This window comes from Acinonyx jubatus, chromosome B3 (genome assembly GCF_027475565.1).
Source record: "Acinonyx jubatus isolate Ajub_Pintada_27869175 chromosome B3, VMU_Ajub_asm_v1.0, whole genome shotgun sequence".
Taxonomy (NCBI): Eukaryota; Metazoa; Chordata; class Mammalia; order Carnivora; family Felidae; genus Acinonyx; species Acinonyx jubatus.
Window position 1 is genome coordinate 23,841,378 of NC_069386.1, and position 24,196 is coordinate 23,865,573.

At 35.2% G+C, this 24,196-nt stretch overlaps 1 protein-coding gene across 12 annotated transcripts in view; it reads right to left on the minus strand.

Annotated features, from left to right (window-relative positions):
* UBE3A (ubiquitin protein ligase E3A) overlaps positions 1-24,196 on the minus strand; it is a 92,278-nt gene that overhangs the window by 57,001 nt on the left and 11,081 nt on the right. The window contains exons 2-5 of one of the 12 annotated variants that reach the window (XM_053223664.1): positions 17,887-17,950; positions 15,625-15,744; positions 13,938-14,100; positions 12,371-12,415 (exon numbers count right to left, since the gene is read on the minus strand). The exons of 1 other annotated variant lie outside the window; for it this stretch is intronic. In XM_053223664.1, coding sequence (XP_053079639.1) covers positions 12,371-12,415; positions 13,938-14,089 — 197 coding nt within the window. In that variant the 5' untranslated portion in view covers positions 14,090-14,100; positions 15,625-15,744; positions 17,887-17,950. Of the gene's footprint in view, positions 1-12,370; positions 12,416-13,937; positions 14,151-15,624; positions 15,745-16,810; positions 16,878-17,886; positions 17,951-24,196 lie in introns of those variants that run through there. 10 more of the 12 variants (XM_053223662.1, XM_053223668.1, XM_027067873.2 and 7 more) reach the window with 10 other exon arrangements.

The window sequence follows — 24,196 nt, forward strand, 5'->3', positions numbered from 1 at the left end:
AACATAGATTCTAAACAACATTTTATTAGAGTACCTGAACAAAACCAGCCAGGTTTTGCTCATTCTGCTTTCTGAGAAGACTAAGCCAGAGGGAGCTCATCTATTCATTCATTCTTACCATTAACCAGAAGCACAATACCTTCTATTTAAAATACAATGTGTAAGTTTATATGATGCTTCATGTGGTAGAAAAGTAGACCAATTCAAGCCACTTCAAAGCCTAACACTTTTCATTAGCTCCTATGTCTATCAGAAGAAAACCCAGGGCTTTTCAGTAGTGTAGAGGCCTTTCACTTGACTACTTCACTTTGTCATGCCTTTCTGCTTCCAGCTACATTTTTTTTAGCACATCCCCTCCCATCTCCTAAATCTACATTCCAGCAATACTGAACTTCCTACAGTTAAAAGGATTTGTTCTACCGTCTTCCTTGGTTCCAGGTGTTAGAAAAGTTTTCTTCCTGCCCAGAATACTATGATCCCTACTTACACCAAGTAATTCTCAAAGACTCAGCTTAGATATCACTTCCAAGATTATTACATATCCCTTCTCTGATCCCACAGCAACCTGTACCTACTCTAAATGTGCCTTATTATAAATGCCAATTATTTAGATGGTAGGTTCCCTGAGACACATGACCAAATAACTTCTTTACAGTTATATCCTCAGGACCTAGTAAATTATGAAACTTTAATAAAGGTCCTTCAATTTCTCTTCTGGTATTATCTAAATAACAGTGTCAATTAACCCTATCTTTTTCTAGTATTTAACCATAAAAGGAAATACCTGTCAGAATACTTCCCAGTTTCAGAAAAAGGAACCCTTGTGCACTGTTGGTAGGAATGAAAACTGTGTAGTCACTGTGGAAAACAGTATGGAGGTTCCCCAAAAAATTTAAAATAGATTACCATATTATCCAGTAATTCCACTACTGAGTATTTACCCAAAGAAGATGAGCACAGTAATTCAAAAAGGTAAATGCACTCTATGGTTACTGGAGTATTATTTACAATAGCAAAGATATGGAAAAAATCCAGGTGTCAATCGACAGATCAAAGGATAAAGATGTGGTACATATATAATGGAATATTACTTAGCCATAAAAAATGAAATCTTGCCATTTGCAGAAACATGGATGGATCTGTAGGGCATAAGGCTAAGTGAAATAAGTCATTCAGAGAGAAACAAATACAATTTCACTCATACACAGAATTTAAGAACCTCAACAAAGAAAAAAGAGACAAATAAACAAACAAAAAAACCAGACTCTTAACTAAGAGAACAAACTGATGGGAGCAAGGGGAGGATTAGTGAAATAGGTAAAGGGGATTAAGAGTATACTTATCATGATAAGCAATGAGTAATGCATAGAACTGTTGAATCACTTTACTGTAAAATATAAAACCGTATGTTAATTACACTGGAACTTAAAATGGAACAAAAAATATGAGCATCTTTTTTAACAAAAAATACCTCCCAATTTCATAGGTTTTAACAGAAGCATAAAAAGAATATGCAAAGGCTCAATCTGGAGAAGAACACAGTTATCAGAACCTATAGGAGAGGATACTGAAAAAAAATTATCTCTATTGACTAAATAGATTTTTTTCCAAATTTTTATTTAAATTCTAGTTGGTTAACATACAGTGCAATACTGGTTTCAGGAGAATTCAGTGATTCATCACTTACATAAATACCCAGTGCTCATCACAAGTGCCCTTCTCAATACCCATCACCCATCTAGCCCATCCCCCACCCACTTCCTTCCATCAACCCTAAGTTTGTTCTCTATTTTTAAGAGTCTCTCATGGTTTGTTTCCCTCTCTTTCCCGCCCTCCCATATGTTCGTTTTGTTTCTTAAATTCCACACGAGCAAAATCATATGGTATTTGTCGATGAAAGAGATTTGTATCTTTAGAATGTACTTCCAGATGTTATTTAATCCATAAATGCTGTTATACATGTTAAATATATCTAAGTTGGAAGTTACACAGAATTATTTTTCCCATTCCATATAGAAAATAAAAGCATCCAAGCTAGATCTCAATTTCTGACTTCTGGTTCCACATGTAAAGAGCTAGAAAGCTGCTACTCCAATCAAACAACAGGTAAAAATCTGAACAGACAAAAAATTAACAACTCTTCTTGGGTTATTGGAAGAGGGATACAGGGCAAATTGCTGCCCCAAAGACTAGAGAGAGAGAGGCAAATACACGCAGCCATGGTTTACTGAAGCAGAGAACAGGAAACCATCATCGGAATCTGTGATGTGAGAGGAAAACCTAAACTGCAATTGACAAATTCCTGGAGGCTCACCACAGAAAAGTCTAATAGTTAAAAACTCCCAAAGGGACCTAGCCACAGCAGAGCCCCCACAATTTTGTGATATTTACCTCAAAAAACTCAACCAGGCTCTCACAGCAAATGCTGGAGAAAAATCCCCTCATGCTTCTAGCAGGGGAGGAAAAAGGAAACATTTGAGATAGATCAGAGAATTCACAACAAGACCTATCCTCAGGGGACACTAGTTAACCAGAGCCTAATCTGCCAGGTATTATCAGAGCCTAACTGGCCTGTGTACTGGAAACATCCAACTCCAGCCCACTCTAGTCATCCTGTTCCACTTAAGAGGGGATGAAAAAAAAATGAAAGTTCACAATCCAGAGGCACAGCCAGGCTCACTAGAAGACTAAGACGTAAACAAAAGACTACAGAACACTTCCCTTCCTCCTACAACACAATACCATATTATTAAGGCCTATTTATAGCAATTCCTTTTACCTGGGAAATCACATCCAGCTATCTAGAAATATTACAAGGCATACTAAAGGCAATAAAACACTGTCTGAAAAGACAGCAAACACAAGAACTAAATACAGCAGGGATGTTGGAATTAACATACCAGAAATTTAAACTATGATTAATATGCTAAGGACTCTAATGGATAAAGTAGACAGCACAAAAGAACAGCAGAACTATGTAAGCAGAGAAAAACCAAAGACTCAAAAAAGAAAAACCAGAGTTCAAAAACACTGTAACAGAAATGAAAACTATTTTTGATGAGCTTAATAATGAATTGCAAACAACTGAAGAAAGAAATCCTGAACTTGAAAATATACCAAAAGAAACAGAACTGAAAAGCAAAGAGAACAAAGATTGGCAAAAACAATACGCAAGGACTTGTGGGACCTACAAAAAGTGTAACATACACAAAATGGGAATATCAGAAGAAAGTGACAGAATCAGAACTGAAACAATAATGACTGAGAATGTCCCCAAATTAGTATCAGACATCAAACCACAGATCCAGGAAATTCAGAAAACATCAAAAAGAATAAATTGTAAAACAAACAAAAAACACCCACAAAAAAACAAAAACAAAAACAAAAACAAAAACAAAAACACACCAAAACCAAAAAACTACACTTGGCACATCATTTTTAAACTACAAATAATCAAAGATAAAGAAAAAATTTTGAGAGGCGCCTGAGTGGCTCACTCGGCTAAGTGTCCAACTTTAGCTCAGGTCATGATCTCACAGTTTGTGGATTCGAGCCCCATGTCAGGCTCTGTGCTGACAGCTCGGAACCTGGAGCCTGCTTTGGATTCTGTGCCTCACACTCTCTCTCTCTTCCCCTCTTCCACTCACACTGTCTCTCTCTAAAAAATAAACATTAAAAAATTAATTAAAAAAAAAGAAACAATTTTGAAAGAAGCCAAGAGGAAAACAACTACAGAAGAATAAAGATAAAAATTACATCTGACTTCTCAGAAACGATGAAAGCAAGAGAGTGGAATGAAAAAGAGTCAAAGAAAAAAACCCCCACCAACCTAAGAATTCTGTACCTTGAGAAATCATTCTTCAAAAGTAGAAAAGAAACAGACTCTCAAGCAAAAAAAAAGGGGGGGGGGAGGGAATCTGTTGTCAGTACATTTGCCTTGCAAGAAATATTAAGAGAACTTGTTTAGACAGAAAGGAAATGATGTAGATCAGAAACTCATTATCTATATAAGGAAAGACCACTACCAAAGGAGTAAGTGGAAATAAAATAACTTATTCTTCTTAACCTTAATTGATATAACAGATAACAGTTTGTTTAAAATAATAATGCCAACAATTTATTCAGTTATGACTATTTATGTGTGTAAAATTTTAAATACATGTTTATATATGTGAAATAAATGACAGCAATGATAAAAGGACAGAAGAAAGGAATATTATAAGGTGCTCCCATTCCCTGCGACATGTATAGTGTTACTTGAAAGTAGACTAGGTTAAGATATAAATGTATACTACAGACTCTAAGACAACCCCAAAAAGAAAAGTTAAATGAAAAGTAACTAACTGATCTACTTGCAAGTGAGAGAAAATGGAACAATATACAATGCTCAAGTAAAACCACAAAAGGAATAAAGAGGGTAGAAGACAAAAACAGGAAAAAAGAGCAAGAGCAACAAATAGACAACAGTAACAAAAATGTTAGGTACTAATCCAACTGTATCAATAATCACTTTCAACATTAGTGTTCTAAATGCATCAACTGAAAGACACAGATTGCCAGACTGGATCAAAAAAATAACATCCAAGGACGCCTTGGTGGTTCAGTCAGTTAAGCATCCAACTTCGGCTCAGATCATGATCTCAGTCCTAGGTTCAAGCCCTGCGTTGGGCTCTGTGCTGACAGCTCAGAGCCTGGAGCCTGTTTCAGATTCTGTGTCTCCCTCTCTCTGCCCCTCCCCTGCTTGTACTGGGTCTCTCTCTCTCTCAAAAATAAACATTAAAAAAAAAATAACATGCAACTATACATTGTCTACACTTCAAATATAAACATACAGATTAAAAATTTAAAAATGTACTGTGCTAACAATGAAAAGAAAGCTGGGCAGACAGGGCAGACTTCAAAAGCAAGGTAAGTCATCAGAATTAAAGAGGGGACACAACATAATGATAAACAGTTTAATTTTCCAAGAAGACATAATGATCCTTAACATCTGTGAACCTAACTAAAAGGCATCAGATTAAATAAGGCAAAAACGGATACAACTACAAGAAAAATAGATAAATCCACCATCATAGTTGCAAACTTCCACACCCCTCTATCAGAAATGGACAGATCTAGCAGGCAGATAATCAGTAGAGACATAGTTGAACTCAAAAGCACCATCAATCAATTAGATATAATTGACATCTCTGGACTACCTCATCCAACAACAGCAGATTACACATTTTTCTCAAGCTCACACAGAAAATTCGTCAAGATATATCACATTCGGGGCCATATGATATACCTTAACAAATTTAAAATAATAGAAATCATACAAAGTCTACTCTTACACTACAATAGAATTAAGCCAAAATCAGTAACAGAACAATTAACTGGAAAATCTCAAAATACATGGATATTAAACAAGTCAACAAAGAAATCCCAACAGAAACCAAAAATTCTTTTCAACTAAATAAAAATGAAAACACAATTTATCAAAATTGTGGAATGGAATGCAGTGAAAATAGTGCTTAGAGAGCACTAACTAATTATTAGTGCACTAATTTATTAACACTGCATGCATGTATTAGAAAAAAAAGAAAGAACTAAAGTTAATCATTTATATTCCCACCTTAATAAACTAAAAAAGAGCAAATTAAATCCAAAGTAAGCAAAAGGAAAGAAATAATATTGTAACAGAAATCCATGAAATTGAAAAACGGAAACCAACAGAGAAAAATCAACATCAAAAGTTCTCTGAAAAGATTAATGAAATCAATACTCCTCTAGCCAGGCTAACTAAGGAAAAAATGAATTACTAGTATCACAAATGAAATAGGGGACATCACAACAGATCCCACAAACATTAAAAGGATAAAAGATATACTACGAGTAACTCTATACCCACAAATTTGACAACCTAGATGTAACTGACCAACTCCTTATAAGACCCACTCTGCCAAAACTCACAAGAAATACACAACCTGATAGGCCTATATCTGATATGAAAACTGAATAAATAAGTAACCTTCCAAAACAGAAAGCACTAGAACCAAATGAATTCACTGATGAATTTTACCAAAAATTTAAGAAATTGTACCAGTTCTTCAGTCTCTATCAGAGGATACAAGCTGTAACTCCAGAGTCTAATCTGATTAAAAGGCTCAGGTTTAAAAACAACAAAATCTTGCCAATTAAGACAATACTGATGGACCTGGAAGGTATTATGCTAAGTGAAGTAAGAGAAAGACAAATACCATATGATCTCACTTACAAGTGGAATCTTAAAAAAAAAAAAAAAAAACCACACAACCAAAAAACCAAAAACAAATGAACACAAAAACAAACAAAAAGCAGAAAAAGATCCATAAATACAGAGAACTGGTGGCTGCCAGAGGGGTGGATGAGAGGGAAAAAATGGGTGAAGAAGAATGGGAGGCACAGGCTTCCAGTTACAGAATAAGTCACAGGGATGAAAGGTACAATATAAGGAATATAGTCAATAGTTCTGTAATAGTGTTGTATGGTGACAGATGGCAACCATGCTTCTGGTGAGCATGGCATAATGTAGAGTTGCTGAATCACTATGTTGTATACCTGAATCTAGTGTATCGCTATGCATCAACTATATGTCAATAAATAAATAAAATGCAAATTCACGAAATTAAACTTTACATACCTATAGAAATATTTTGGTTATTGTTTGTGTTTTAAGAAGGCTCACTTTTATTATCAAATGACAGAATGCATGTGGAGTACTGAGCACAGTGGTTTATTATATGCTAAGTGCTCAAGATGTCAGGTGCTACTACATAAGTTCTGTGGGTTGTATACAAATATATATCAGTTATTTCCACATAAACTGATCCCAGAAAATTCTTCCAACACTTCTGCAAGGGAATTAAAAAGACAGAAATAAACATTTTGCATTAACTTAATAATTTCACTCTTTCATATATTATTTACTGATTACCTCTTGCAGGCCAGGCACTCTATCATTAGGCTTCCATACTAGTATTAAATGAGTCAGACAACAATGAAATCAATTAAGTCAAATGACATTAAATCCCATGATGACAAACTAACAGGGTAAAGGCAACAGCAAACAAAGAACATGACAATTCTTTGTTGAAGTTGGTCAAGGAAGGCCCCTCTGATAAGACATCATTTGAGCAGAGATCTCTGGGGCAAGTGAAAGGAAGCCATGGGGATACCACAGAGAAGGGTCGCAAACAACAGGCACAAGTCTTTTTTCTTTTTTTAATTTTTTTTTAATGTTTTATTTATTTTTGAGACAGGGAGAGACAGAGCATGAACAGGGGAGGGTCAGAGAGAGGGAGACACAGAATCTGAAACAGGCTTCAGGCTCTGAGCTGTCAGCACAGAGCCCGACGCGGGGCTTGAACTCACGGAGCGCGAGATCACGACCTGAGCCGAAGTTGGCCGCTTAACCGACTGAGCCACCCAGGCACCCCAACAGGCACAAGTCTTAAGAACATCAAAACATTAAAGGCAAAATCATAAAGCCAGTGTATATAAAGATAAACAAGAGAGATGGAAAGGCCACACAAAATGAAAGCTCGTACAGGGCCTCGAAGATCTTCAGATTTTACTCTGAGACATATAGGGAGCCCCTGAAAAGTTTTGAGCATAAATAACGTGGTTTAACTTCAATTTAAAACAGATCACTCTGGCTGCTACCCAGAAAATACAATGAAAGGGGCAAGGATGGAAGCAGCAAGACTACCAGGGAAACAATTTCATTCTTCTGGCACAAGATATTGGCTTTAAATCAGCATGATAAGGTGGAAATGGTGTAAATAAAGTGGTACAATTAAGATATTTTCAAGGTGGAGGCAACATGATTTGCTGATAACTTGAGTAAGACAAAGATAAATTAAAGATGCTTCCAAAGTTTTTGATAAGCTGGAAGAAAAAAAAAGACTTCCTACTAATTGAGATGGCAAAAAGATTACAAGAAAAGTAGTTTTGAGAGGATGAAAATCAAGACCTACCTTGGACTTGTTAAGTTTGAGAATCAGACATTCAATTATTGGATATATGAGTTTACAATTCAGAGGGTAAGTCAGAGTTAGAGATGAAAATATGAGCTCTTACCTGGAGAGAAAAAATAATGATGGCCTGAGACCTGGGTCCTACCAACATTTACAGAAAACTAAGTATTTATTTCAATTACAGAACCATAAATCAGTTGATATGTTTACCCTTGTTCCATTTTCTTAGTCATACACTCATACATACAGCCTAAGCACTGAAGATAGGGTTGGAGAGTAACTACCAAAGGATGAGAATTCTGAAGTTCCTAGAAATTGCTTCGTAATCATTAAAAAAAATTAGAGTCTAAATTAATATGTACAAAAATATTCCACTATGTGGTATATATGAATTTTTTAAAAATACAGGGCGACTATTCATACAATTGGATAAAAAGATCTGGGTTATTTTGTTAGTTCTATTTCTAGGCTAAACTATAGCATGGCATGCAACTGTTAAAGATTTTTACTGTTTTTCTGCAACCTAGGGAATAGGCAACACTAGATATATTCTTTAATTTTATAATTACCATTTAGAATGCACCCAAGATGTTCCGTAAAGGATGCCAAATGCAAATGTGTCTCCAATTGCCCCCCAAAAAATCATTCTTCAAGATGTTGCCATTATTCAAAGATCCTAGGATAATTCTTAGGTAAAACCAAGAATCCTTCATTATCTATTTTGTACATCAAAACTCATAAAATTTTGGTAGAATAAACTGGACCTACTCACTTTACTAAACCATTGTCTGGTTATAGCTTCCACAGGTATAATAATTTATGAAATGGGGACGGACACGAAGACAGAGCTGTATTACAACGATTATATCTGGAAGCTTAGACGCCGTTATCAAGACATCATGTTAGGTCTAATTCCCGGCTATTCTACCTTAATATGATCAAGTTAAACAGTACGGCAGCTTGCTCAACTCAACCAGAACTGAGTACCAGAGTTTCATCTGGAATCTTGTGACACATATCCTACCATGTCTCACATTCTTGCTATCCTTCATTTTTACTACAAAATGCCAAGCTTCATCTACTGTTTTCTATTCTTTACTATTGATTCATCCCATTAATCTACTCTACTAAGATCTCTAGAAAAATATTTATAATACAAGTGGTCCCTAATCTTCAACTGCTTTATATAATGGTTCCTCAACCACTTAGCTTTCACTAAAGCCTGGTTTTACCCCAAAAGGCACTGCTTATCTTGCATCCCTTTTATGTGAGGATTTCATAAACAACTAAAACCCGTAAATCCACTATTATTCTTCTAATTCCTTGTATTTAAAACAATGTCCATCAAAACAAAATAAACACAACACAAACACAACTTACATTTGAAAATCATATTATCTACCTGAATGCCTTTCTTCTGGTAAATTATACCCATATACTAAAGGCTCTATTTTGCCCCCATTTATATCACTGGCATGCTGACTTCAATGTCTGTGTTCATGATCTATCCCAACACTTTAGCCCCCTCTTACCCAAAATACTTGACTTTCTTCAGAAACCTTCACCGCCTCTCTATGTCAATCACTACTGTAGGCATATTAAATATCCAACCCCTGATCATTATCATCTATCCTTATAAAAATTTCACTTACACTAAACGATCTCTCTGACCTATCAAGGCTTTTTGTAACCAGCCTAACACCTCTGTCTGGCACCACAATATATCCAATCATGGCCATCACCAAAGACTTACATATTCAACTTACTTCAGTGTTAACAACCTATGCACATGCCACTAGTAATTCTGTCCCATCTGTTCTGCTAATACCCAACCTTGAAATACCATGCCTCTTTTCTGGCTATTAAAGAAATTCTTTAAACTCCAAGTATATGTTCCCTAACCTCAACTAACCACTCAGTAGCATGAGACTCAATAATATTTGGTCTACTTCTTCATCCATTCTCCCCAGACACTTTCCAAATTTGCACAGTCTTCTCAAATTCCCTAATCAAACTCTGTGTTCCACAAAACCCTATTAAAACATGTTTCTTAGAAAGTTACATGCTCACAAAACTAGAATAAAAAAAATAACTGCATTAGGATGGCAATTATCAAAAACAGATAATTACAAGTGTTGATGAGATTATTAAAAAAAGCATAGCGGTTCCTCAAAAAATTAAAGAATTAGCATATGATCCAACAAGCCTACTTCTGGGAATATGCCCAAAGAATTGAAAGCAGGGTCTCAAAGAGATATCTGTGTTGTCCTAAACATGTCATGAAAGTAATCTAAGTGTCCATTAATGGGTGAAAGGATAAACAAAATGTTATATACATATAGCAGAATATTATTCAGCCTTAAAAAGGAAGACAATTCTGACAAATGCCACAACAGGATAAAGCTTGAGAACATTATGCTAAGTGAAATAAGCCATCACAAAAAGACAAATATAAATAATTCCGCTTATATGAAACAGAGTAGTCAAAATAGAAAGTAGAATGATGGTTGCCAGGAGGTGGGGAGAAGGGGAAATTGGGAGTTATTGTTTAAAGGATATAGTTTCAGCATTGCAAGATGCACAGAGTTGTGGAGAATCTACACAACAATGTTAATGTACTTAAATACCACTGAATTGCACTTAAAAAATAATGTTACATGTATTTTACCACAAAAAAAATAGGATGAAAACGTTACATGGACACATAAATTTGAGAAATACATTTTACAATCCCTTTTGGAGATTCACAATGTACATCAGCACTTTAAAGTATTCCACTATTTTCAGTAAAGAAACCTGTTTAATTCTGTAGTTCCCAAATTTATTCAACAATTGAACCTCCTTTTCAAGAAGTGTCTACTAACATCTCAAAGGAGAAATAAACAGTGGTGTAGCAGACCTATACAAATTTACTGAGAAAATACTCCAAGTAAAAATGACCTTTGACTGGGGCACCTGGGTGGCTCAGTCAGTTAAGCATCTGACTCTTGATTCTGGCTCAGGTCAGGATCTCACGGTTCATGGGACTGAGCCCATGTCAGGCTCCGTGCTGTCAGTGGACTCTGATTGGGATTCTCTCTCCCTCTCTCTCTGCCCCTCCCTCTCTCGTTCTCTCTCTCAAAATAAATAAACTTAAAAAAAAAAAAAAAAAGACCTTGACTTCCCCTATTCTCATCTGCAAACACATTTAACATTACATAACCATCTTTATCTCCTTCTTCTAGTTTAAGATAGGGGTCTCTGCTCTTATTCCAAAGCAATCCCTATACCTATATTCTTCATTTCAACCCTTACTATCTCAAAAACCTTGCTTCAATAATTACCACCTTCCTGTTACCTTACCTTAAACTTCTTAAATTCTTACAACTAGTCACTGAGGTCTTAACTATTTCACTTTCTAAATATTTTTCTTAAATCCAGAGAACGTTATCTTGAATTCCTATTCACTGCCCTTCTTAGGGCTGTCACTGACTGAACTGCTGAAGCTCTGGTCACCTGCCACCACGGACTTCTCTTCAATTCTGTTTCTCTGCTGCCAAAACTATTAAAAACCTATGTCTAACAAGGTTACTACCTCTTCCTCAGCAAATTCTTTATTGACTCCCAGATACTTATGAGAGACAGGCCAAGGCCTTTCACATAGCTGGCAAGGCCCTTTCTCTATCAAGTGTTATTTTTCACTTTCCTACTTATGATCTAAAAATCCTCAAATGCCTACTGTTCCCTACACACACTATGCAGCTTTATAACTTTACCCATGCTTCTGCCTAGAACAACTCTGACTATGCTTCTGGCTACCTAAGTTCCAGTTCCAGTTCAAGATTTAATTTGGCCTTCCCTGGCCACCCCTATTTCCCTGCCACCTGGTTTAGGTTCCTTTTGAATACCTAGGTAACACGGTATTCCTTAATGTTCCTGTTGCATCCTCAGTATAACTCTACCAAAAAGATGATTTGCTTCTATGTCTTTCTACTAGGTACACTGTAAAATTATCTGGGTTAGAGACTAATTATTATGCATCTTTGTAGCCACAAGACATCACCAGCTGCTTTATACATAGTGAGTATTTAATAAGTGATTGTTAACCTGACTCTTTCCCCTCTCTATTTCTCCACAACTTCTAGGTGACCAAAAAGACATTACAATCCAGGAGTATACAATTATCCACTTAAAAGTAGAAATCTAGTACCATGTTACCAAAGTTTAGAGGTATTTATTTGGTAGGAAAAATAGTAGGCACATTCCTCTCTCCCAATTTTTTTTTTAATGTATTAGTCTCTTACAACTGGAAATTATTGTCAAATAACATGACACCTTTAAAGCAATCTAGGTTAACTTAACAAACACCATAGCCTCAACCAAGTTACACTTACATTCGGCTAGCTTCGATGTTGTCAGACTGAGGTTCTCCTGGCGATCTGTAAAATGCAATTGAGGAAAGTTAAGCAGAATATTCCATATTCCAAAAAGGGCAGACATGTTATTTTAGAAGACAAATTTGAAAACAAGATTTAACTGTTAACAGTTTTAAAAGTAACTAAAGATTTCAACAGAAGAAAAAAGTGATCAAGTCAGACTGCCATTCAACACATTTATTATAAAAGCTGGACTAATAAAAAAGTCAGCACATTGTTTTTAAGGAAAACTGTAAACACTATATTTAGATACCAACATACAAAGCAGTATAATAAAACATAATTATTCACAAAGTCAATATTTATAATAAAAACATACAACTACGAAACTTTCTACAGCCAACTACTAGTTATCCATAATATCAAAAGTATTCACTAGTATTCACAGTCCCAAACTATATTTAGATCAGGGGTCAGCAAACTATTTCCTCGGACAACAAACTAAGGCCTGGGCCAGGCGCCTATTGTTGTACAATTTTATTAGAATACAGCCACACTCATTCATTTACATATTGTCTATGGCTGCTTTCAAAACACTACAAGAGCAGAGGTGAGAAACTCTGATAAGGATATACAGCCCACAAAGCCTAAGTATTTATTATCTGGCCCATTAAGAAAAAGTTTGCCAACTTCTGCTCTACATAATTTAAATTTAAATCTAATAGCCTTGGGAATTTTGAGACACTTTAAGTCAGATTTACCATTCTAATCATGATTATCTTGGTTTAACAATGAAATTAACTTTCCCTGAAAATACACCGGCAAGATGCAGTACGTATCAAAAGTGTACCAACCGGGGATATTAAAATTTTACTACAGATAATTGTGAACTGACTTCAGTTATAAGTAGTTGCCAGTTACACCAAAAAGTATTTTATTTTCATTTTGAGATATGAATCAATTTTGCCTATTCCCACCATGCTGTTAAAAAAATAAATTCCTGTGATCCTATTCGGTTTCATCAACAGTATTGGTCAGTGTATACTAAGGTGAATCAACATAATATTGATTTCTAACACTCAAATTCTCAAAATTTTTAGAGATGAAAAGCTAAATATCTAAAATGACATTATAAGGACTTGATTTGTGAATTTATCACTGACTTGAAATTTCTAATTCTGACCTTTAACAAAAGAATCTTAAATTCAGAGCCACCAGCAAAATAAAAAAAGAAAAGAAAGAAAAAGAAAAAAACAACAAAAATAAACAGTTTTCCACATTTCTTAGCTTTTAAAAATCTCACTTCTTTACCAGACTTTCAAAATTACCCCTCACTGTAGTTCATTCAGAGTCCAAGGACAAGAATGCCAAAAAAAACAAAACAAACAAACAAAAAAAAAAAACAAAAAAGACTCCAGCAGCTCAAATATTTTAGCTCCTCTTTGCAGTGTATTCACATTTTCAATTTTGCACAAAGTTATATTAGAACTAAAAATTGGGGCATGCTGGAGGTGGCAGTGACTTGGCACTGACACAAATGCAAAAATTTCACTCCACCCTCTCCCCCAGGGAGCAAGCAAATCACCTTTGTGACACACCTGGTCTCCACCAGCCTTGTGGGTAAGTACCCCAAGATTGCTTCCAAACTTGTTTGTATGTCTCAGACAGAAGAGCTAAAAACTGATGATAACCCCATGTACCAGCTGACTCATTTTTGAAAGTGCGACCCTCCAGCATCAGATGTCATACTGTAAGGAGGCAGAGCAGGCTTGCAAAACAAAAAATAAACCTGCTGGCACTAAGGGAAGAGAGGCAGATTAGAAGCTTTCAAACACGGAGGCGGCAAAACTTTCAAAATTAACAGGGAAAGAGAAAGAGAGAGGGAAAAAAATGAGGACACAATGACAGGAAAATTAAAATACTACTGCAAAAAGGTAAGACACAAGCAAGAAGGAAAACAAATTCAAGTCTTAGAAGCACAATATATAACTGCTGCAAAGTTTTGAGAAATGAGATAGACGTTAAATACATCATCAAATGGTAACTACACTCTGTTTTCCAATCTGTTCCCTAAACAAGAGAATATGTAAACATTAGCATCAAACTGTCAGCAAATTATTATATAGTTAATACATATTCAAGTGAGCTACTAAAAACCATTTATAAGTCAAACCAAGCAATTTAAACCAATTCGGTCTAACAGAAGGACAAAAGAATAAGAAAGGATTGAAAGAGTATTACCCAAAAACAGATCTATCCTAAGTCTCTTAAAGATGGTTAGCCCAAATTGTTTTCTACTCAAAATGGAAATTTTTTTTTAATTAAGAGAAAAGTGAATATACATAGAACTAGCAAACGCTTTTCTTGCAATGCATAATAGCATATGTTTGAATAAACTTCTAGTCATTCTGCTTATATTTCTGTAATATTCTAAATAATTTACCAAAAAATATCCTAAAATTATGATTCTGACTCTCAAACTATGAAATATCTAACATCTAGCATTAGTTTCCAAGCTTTACTTTGGCCACTAAAGCATTTTTATTCATTACTGTCAAGTTTTTGGAAGTAAGGATCTAGTACATGTTCAGGATATTATCAATGGGGAGAAAAAAGAAAAAGTACTGACTTAAGTTAACCTAGTTTGTCAGAATAACAAACCAGAAAAGACACTTTAAAATAAACAATAAGTAACATTAGAAAATAAAAAATCTTGGAAGAGTCTCAATTTTAGGCCTTGATTTGGATCACAGAAAACTGATCACAAAATGCCTACTAATCTAGATAGTGCAGCATGAGCTGGAACATTCAAATGGAGGATCACTTCCAATAATAATGGGTGCAGCTTGTCCAGCCAGCAAGCCACTCCTTCTACCTCCACGATAACTATCTAGGAGAGAAAATTATACCAGTTTTATTGAAGTTGTAAAAATTTCTAGAAGTATTTTAGTTAAAACTCTTACCATATAAAAAGCACATCTTAAAATGCACACTGAGAATTTTTTTTATAGTTTTTATAATGTTCAAACAGGTTTATTTAAAAACATGAAATTTTTGAGAAATACTTTCTTGTTTACTTATACAGATAGATCTGGGGTCGGGGGAAGCATAAAATATTTTAGGAAGGATATTTAAATGGAGAAGCACATTACAACTTAAGCTCTACTATTTGCACTGTTCCTGCCAACTATAATTTTCTTCATTTCTTACAAAACATATTTTACTTTATAATAACAGCCTTTTAAAGGCTGTAAAATAACATTCAAAATTACCTTTTACAAGCTGTGGCCATTCGGTGACATCAGGGTGATCACAGCTTTGAGTCACTGATTAAAAACAGGTAGTCACACCAGTCTAGCTGCTAACTTGATCTGAGCGTAGGTTTAATAACTCTAATAAATTAAACAAATCTTTAGTTAGAACACTTTAATATAAATCCAAATCACTGTTCAAAAACTTATCTTCAAAGCTTCAAATCAGGTGTCAATTCAACATTCATCAGAAGAGTAATTATTATAGAAATGCTTTTAAGGACTATTTTCCAGATTTTTTTTTTCCTTAAATGATCTCTTCACTTGATAAAGTGTGGTGATAATCTCTTGTATTTTTACAGAGTGTTACAGTTTACACAGCACTTTGGTCAACAGTGTCTTGTTTGAAACTCAGGACAACTTCAGCTCTACCTAATCAGGGCAGATACTATAATAAGAATTTAAGGAAAAAACAAAAACCAAAACAAATTAAGCAGACTTAGACTGATTAACTGACTTGCCCAAGATTTTAGAATTAGTGTTGAAGCTAGGATTAAAACTCAGATCTACTGACTTCCTATCCAGGGTTAGAATTTTTTGGTTTGATTTAGTTTTTACTATACAGAGTTTCCTAACTTCAGTGTATGCAAAGATTCAGAATATGGATTGAGATCCCACTATTATGGCAACTGTTTAAATGAGACTAACAGTCATAGAGTTTTCCAGGTAGTCAAATGCTTAATGGTTACACACACACACACACACACACACACACACACACACACACACCCAAAGTCTAGTCCTACTTACTCTACATTAAGTAGGGTAATCTAAAAGCCCAAACCCCTTGGGTACTCCATGAAAAAAGCGTTCTATTCTTTCTCAGCCATAAATCCACTAATATTCAATTCCATAAAAGAGACTGGCAAGATACAAAAACATGTTCTCCTCCCTCAACCTAGTATCTTTTGATCCCCTTACTTGGCTTTAGCACAACTTTCTTGATTGTCATGGTTCAAATGTATCAGGCATCCTAATCCTATATAGTTCTGGCAAAGACATACATCTGATATATCCCCGTATTGAGAACTCATTTTGTGCAACTAGTTTTTCCTCTATTTGATTTCCCTACCAAACTGTATATCCAGGCCAAATCCAAAAAGTGAACTAAGGAAAAATGAGAAAATTAAGAGGGAGGAAAAAATACCCTTGATAGTTGACACCTTTCCAAAGTGGCAACAAACAACCACAGAAGGCGGTTACCAGCATGGACCCAGAACCCAATATAAAATAGTAAGGTATCTGAGAATACCAAGAGAAGAGTTGAAATATCAATCTTGAGTCCATACCTCTACAGCAGCCTATGAACTTGGGCTTCAAATTCAGATAAGGGTGAGGGTTGGCCTTAGTATATACAAGTAATTTTAGGGAACTCCAAATATATGGGACTTACATGCCCTGGACAAAACAATCCAATTTTCTAGACTTCCCTATCATAGCTAACTGTCTCCTTATGAGAGCCTAGAATATTCCTGAGTTTACATGAGAAAAAGGCAATGGCATCCCTGAAATGAACAATGTTCCCTCTTGGGTTCCCTCTGATTTCAGAACCCCCAAAGAAGTCTAACTTTCCAACCTGTAAACATAATATATGAGAAAGTTAAAATACCTCGAGTGATCAACTGAGGTAAATTAATTCATTAAAGAGCTATTTGTATTTTACTGAGCCAAGTTCTCTCTACTGGTCCACTTTTATATGAGGTCCAGTGTTTAACAGAGCACAAATAGGGTCCAGAGCCAATCTAGATTCAAGTCCTTGTTTGGTCACTTACTAGATGGCAACTCTTGGGCAAGTTGTTTAACCATTCTGAGCCTCATTTCATTCATAGAGAGAAGTAAGACAATGGTAGTGTCTATTTTAGAGGGCTGTCCTGAGGATGCACAAACCAACATATTAAAATGCTCAGAACAGTGCCTGGCACATAGTAAGAGCTTAACAAATGGAAGCTATTATTAACTCACAACTTAACAGCCAAACCTGTCCCCTTCAATCTTCTCATGCATAAGATTTCACTTTTCACAGCATCCTAACCTCTTCTAATTTCTTTCAGAATCTCATTTCTGTCCCTTATAGTCTACCTGGTAGCACAGTGATTTACCACCTAGCACAATGCTTTAAAAATAGCAGGCACCCAAATTTGCTGAAAATGTTTGTCCTTATTCTAACTATGACATTAAGATACGCATGCATTTTGAATTCCAAAAAATAAAACAGAAACATACCATATTTCGCCAAACTTCTGAGGAGCTGGTGAATTGTAAAATCAGGTTCTTACAGATTTTTAACCTAAAATATAAAACACCTCACTCAATTCTTTTCACATAGACAACTGGATAAACTAAAAAAAAAAATCTTCCCCAAAATTCATTTTTTGTAATGTTTATGAATATCCAAAAACATACCAAGAGACAAGTGTCCCTAATGCTTCTGCCAGGCTGCATGCAAGGGTGGTTAGACAGGCCCTGTTCCCTGACTGCTTTCCTCTGGCAGAGCCATGTTTCCTATATTCATCCACAGAGCTTAGAGTCTGCCATTTCTTTACTCTTCCCTCCCTCCAAAAGGGCTGAAAATACATGAAAACTGTTTGACTGTATGCCTCTAATTCCTTCAGATACCTATAGCAATTTAGCTATAGGTAAATAAATGTACCTAACATAGCAGATGCTCATAATATGTAGCATCTTAACATATTATGAGCATCTGCTATGTTAGGTATATTTACGAGCATCCGTCCACTACCCCCTAGATTTGCAGCCTTGGGCAGGTTCTTTCATATCTGAGTCTCAGGCGTCAGGTTGTTGTGAGTTTTAGAGAAAATGTTTTATAAGTATGTAGGACAATGCTACCTGGCACAAAAAAGGAGCTCAACACATGGCAGCAATGATTATTTCCTAAATCAAACATGTAACATGTCTATCAAAACTTAACTCATCAAAAAAAAAAAAAAAATACCTTGACCCATCAAAAACCAAATTCTGAGCTTAAAACATGTACCCAAATAATCACTGTAAATTCTTAACTCTTTTGCATTTCTCAGTGGAATAAGAACTGCAGTCTTTTAAATCATTTCCTTTGATCATATATGAAGAAACCAACTCCCAAAGATTAGGAAACCCACAGGAGGTCGGGTTGGGGCAGGCCAGGGTGACTCATTCAGTTAATCATCCAATAATTTTGGCTGAGGTCCTGATCTCACAGTTTGTGGGATCAAGGCCCACATCAGGATCCTCGATATCAGTGCAGGGCCTTATTGGGATTCTCTCTCCCTCTCTTTGGCCCTCCCCTGCTCACTTGTGCTCTCTCAAAATAAAATAAATATACTAAAAAAACACAAACAAAAACAAAAAAAAACACCCACCCAGTGTTCTAGGTTGATGGTAGAAAATGAATACACCGCATATATTTTTTATATTAAAAAAGTTTTAAGATCTTAGAGAACCAAGTCTCAATGTATTCAAAATAGACTCCACTAGAGAAATCTGCAAAAAATGGGTATTTGACCTTTACTTTCAGACTGTGATTCGGTGCATAAAGTGGGGGTGCATGAATCTGCATTTTTAATACACATTTCAGGTGACACACAGATCCAAATGTGAAATACCTTGCTTTAGAAGATTGGGAACACATAATCATAGGAAAATATATCATCAAATCTAGAGTGATACAGGATAAGAGAAACTGTAAGCCCCAGAAATGTTAGGTAGTCTCTGTAAATTTAACCATTAGCACCCTCATACAAGACTTAGTGCCTTTATTTTATTTATATCTGTGTGCCTCTCCAGAAAGCCCAGTCTAATAATCTAAGAAAAACGTAATCTACCCTTTATCCATCTACATTCATCTGCCCCTCTAACATTTTCATTTACTCTTAAAATGGTCCATCTGTTAACCCTCGCACTCTATGCACACCACCTATATTATTACATTTGTTATGTCCTTCATCTCCTCTTCAATAGCCTATTTCCTTCATTTCCTTCTAACCTAGGTCAAAACTTAATTTCACAGACTACCTTTTCTATCGTTTTTTTGTGTGTTCCCTCAGCACTTCTTTGAACAATGGTTATGATGTCTTAAATTTATGGGTAAAGCTACTTGTTGAAACTCTTAAGCTTTGTAAATTTATAAATCTCACAACTGACCAAAGACTGTCCTCATCCATTCTGTTGTTAGAACAAAATGTTTAAATACTGCTTTCATACCGTACTCTCCACATAATCCCCTCAACTCTATTAACCCCTGAGTACCAGTTCCTTATTTTCTTCCCTTTTAACTGCTGGAAAGACCTGAAAACCATTATTAATTATCTCAGCTGCTTACACACAAAACCTTCCACCTACTGACATTTTTCTTACAGAAGTCATCATCATTCCTGTGTATTCTAAATCCTGTGGCCTCTAATCCTATTTTATCTCTGCAGCACTTCACACCAGTACTCACCTTCCCTGGCTTCCATAATGCTGTACCCACCTATATATTCTTCTACCTGTGACAGCAACTAGGTCTTCTTCTAGTTCATCTTCCTACCCCTCATTCTTGGCCACTAAAGTTTCTTGCACTAGCCCCTTTTCTTAACCTAAATTAATTCTCTGTGCAATGCCATCCATTTCTATAGCACCCCTATACTTTGGACCCAACTCTATACCTTTAAGTCTCTCTCAAGTTGTGATAAGCCTGCTACTCTCAATTACCACTGATACACATGCACGCCTGAATTATCATTAGCATATAATCAAACTCCATTATTTCCCAAAAAATCACTCCAACATGCCCAATCCTGCTGTCCTTCTAGATACAGAATGAAAAAATTGCTGCCAGTCTTTATTTTCTTCCTCTCATTTTTATTTAGCATAACCACAGTGTGGGTTGAAACTTGTTAACCTTCAAATTCTTATTCATTCAAAAAATGTCTGCTAGCTGAAACTAATACCATGTTATACATCAATTACATCTCAATAAAAAAAGTGTATTAGAGTTTGAGTGCACATCAAGTGGATAAAGACACAGTGGTAAAGAAACTAGACATAATCTCTTATCCTCATGTGATGGGCAAAAGGGGCACAAATAATAAAAACCACAATAAATAATGTAATTGCAATACATAATTGTGTTGTAAAGAAGCACAAAATATGGTAAGTGCATATAAAGTTCTGACAATCTGGGAAAACAGGGAAGGCAAAAAACCACAGAAGCACCCTATGACCCAATAATACCATTCCTCAGTAGATACCCAAGAACCAAAAATATAAGAACTGAAAGCAAGTACTTGAAGAAACATTTGTACATCCATATTCACAGCAGCATTATTTGTAACAGCCAAAAGAAGGAAGCAACCCAAGTGTCCAGTGAATGAATGGTTAAACAAATTGTGGTATTTTTACATACAATGAAATACTATTCAGCCTTAAAAAAGGAAAATGATACATGCTGTAACATGAGTAAGCCTTGAATATATCACCCTACGTGATACAAGCCAGAAGCAAAAGAATAGATATTGTATGATTACACTTACATAAGTAGCTAGAATAGTCAAATTCTTAGAGACAGAAAATAGAAGAGTGGTCACTAAAGGCTGGAGGGAGGGAAAAGGTAACAGGAGCAGGGGAGAGTTATTGTTTAATGGGTACAGAATCTGAGTTTGGGACAATGAAAAAGTTCCAGAGATGAGTAAGAGTGATGACTGCACAACAACATGAATATACTTTATGCCACTGATCTGTACACTTAAAAATGGTTAAAGTAATGAATTTTATCTTATGTACATTTTACTGTACAAAAAAAGAAACTATGATGTGATACCACCACACACCCATCAGAACATCTGATACTTGAAAATATCAAATGCTAAATGCGAAATGATAGAACAATTTGAAAAACAATTCTTTATAAATCTGAACATAAACTTGTCATGTGATCTAGTAATTCCAATTTAAGGTTTTTACTCTGGAGAAATGAAAACATGTTCACAAAAAGACACACGCAAAGTGTATGTTTATTCACAACAGCCTAATGCTGGAAAAAATCTCAATGTTCACCAAAAGAAAAAAAAAAAGAAAAATGAATAAGCAAACTGGGGCATAGCTGTACTGCACTAAAAAACAAACAAAAAGTGATAAATACAAAATGGAGGAATTTCAAATACTTGTTAAAGGAACAAAGTCAAAGAAAGAAAAATATATAACTTATGACACCATTTATATGCAACTCTGGAAGAGGCAAAACTAATATGCAGAGCAATGGTTGGTTACCTGGAGCTAAGAGGGAGAAATGACTAGGAAGAACATTTTTGGGGAGTAATTTAAATGTTCTAGTTCTTAACTGTGGTAGCAGTTACAGGACATATATGCATGAAAATACATCAAACAGTACACTTAAAAATGGGCATACGTTATTGGATATAAATTATACTTCAATAAACTTTTTTTGGTTTATGAAAATGTAGCATATAAAAAGGTGGCATTTTAAATCACTGAAGAAAGGATCCCTTAACTGATCTAGAGAATTGTCTACCCAAGTGGAAAAAAAATAAAAGGTAAATATGTATACACAATATCCAAGGACATGCCAAATGCAATACAGATCTAAATCTAAACAAAACAATATACAAAAAATTAACTCAAAACAGATGACAGACTTAAATACAGAGCTAGAACTACAAAACTCTTAGAAGAAAGTAGGCATAAATCCTTATAACCTTTAGATTAGGCAATGGTTTCTTAAATAACAACACCAAAGACAACAAAATAAAAATTCATAAACCGGACATTTAAAACTTGGGTGCTTCAAGATAACAACCATAAAAGTGAAAAGAAAACCCACAGAATGTGGAGAAATATTTGAAAATCATGTATCTGATAAGAGACTTGTATCCAGAACATATAAAGAATACTTAAAACACAACAACAGAAAGGGGCACCTGGGTGGCTAAGTCAGGTAAGCGGCTGACTTGATTTCAGCTCAGGTCATGATCTCACATTTCATGAGATCGAGCCCCACATGGGGCTCTGAGTTTAACTAACAGCGTGCAGCCTGCTTGGGATTTTCCCTCTCTCTTTTTCTGCCATTCCCCCACTCTCGTATATAGAAGCTCTCTCAAAAAAAAAAAAAAAAAAAAGTTCCAATTAAAAAGTAGCAAAGGATTTGTGCAGATCCACCCCCAAAGAGGGCTAATCAGCACATGAAATGTTTCTATCATCATTAGTCATCAAGCAAATGCAAATCAAAACCACAAAGAGATACCTTCACACCCATAAAAATTACTAAGATAAAGGGACAATGAACGGAGGTAGTGCTATCAGAAAGAACCTGCATACACTGCTGAGTCAACTGTAAAATGGTGCAGCCACTTTGGAGGACTTTGGCAGCTTAAAATGTTAAACATAGACACCCTATGACCCAGCAGTTTCACTTCTAGATATATACCCAACAGAGCTGAATATATATGTCCACACAAAAGCCTATATATGAATGTTCATGGCAACTTGATTCATAATAACCATAAAGTGGAAACAATCCAAATAGTTATCAACTAACTGAATAAACAGTGCATATATTCATAGCATATTATTCAGCCATAAAAAAAGAATGAAGTGCTGTTATACGCTACATGAGTGAAACCTGAAAATATAATACTGTGTAAGTCTTACATTAAAGGGCACATATTTTATGATTCCACATAAATGAGATGTCCAGAACAGGCAAATCCATATAGAAAGAAAGCAGATTAATGGTTGCCAGAGGATGGAGGACAGGAGAATAGGGAATGACTACTAACAGGTACAGAGTTTCTTTTTGGGATAATAAGGTTCTAAAATCAGCCCTGGTGGTTGTACAACTGAGTATACTAAAACCCAAATATACTAAAAACAGTTATTACTAAAACTGAATTATATGCTTTAAAAGGATGAATTGTATGGTATGTGAATTATATCTCAATAAAGTTGGGAATTATAAAAAATATATGGTGTGATTTTTTTTTAAGAAACCTCTCAAAAAAAGAAAAAAGCTACACGTATCTATAATTATACAAATATATTTGTTTGGCATTTGCCAGGCAATTTTAGATTATTCTACACTAACATTTAACAGCTGTTATTATTTTAGAATAAGAAGAAACTTTCACTTATTTTTATACCTAAAACTATACATTTTATCTACCTGCATTTGCTCACTCTCAAAAATAATTCTATGCACCAATATTTAAGGGGGGGGATGGGAAAACCAACCAGGAAATACAAGAGGCTTTCTGGAAATACAGAAATGTTAGAATTCATGGTTTTATGATTTATGAAAATAACCTAACCCAATATTTGAAATTGATACTATGCTGCAAATCTAGATTGTACAGTTATATATAGGAGTAGGTAGGAGAACTCTGGGATCACAATTACTGTGTATTGGAAAAGAACTGAACTCTCTAATGGCATTTAGCCTTCCCCTCCCTCTGGGTTCTGTGAACAGTTCATAAATTAAATAAGTTATGCTTATTTACCTACCTGAATAACTACAAAATGTACATTCCTGATTGGCCAATTT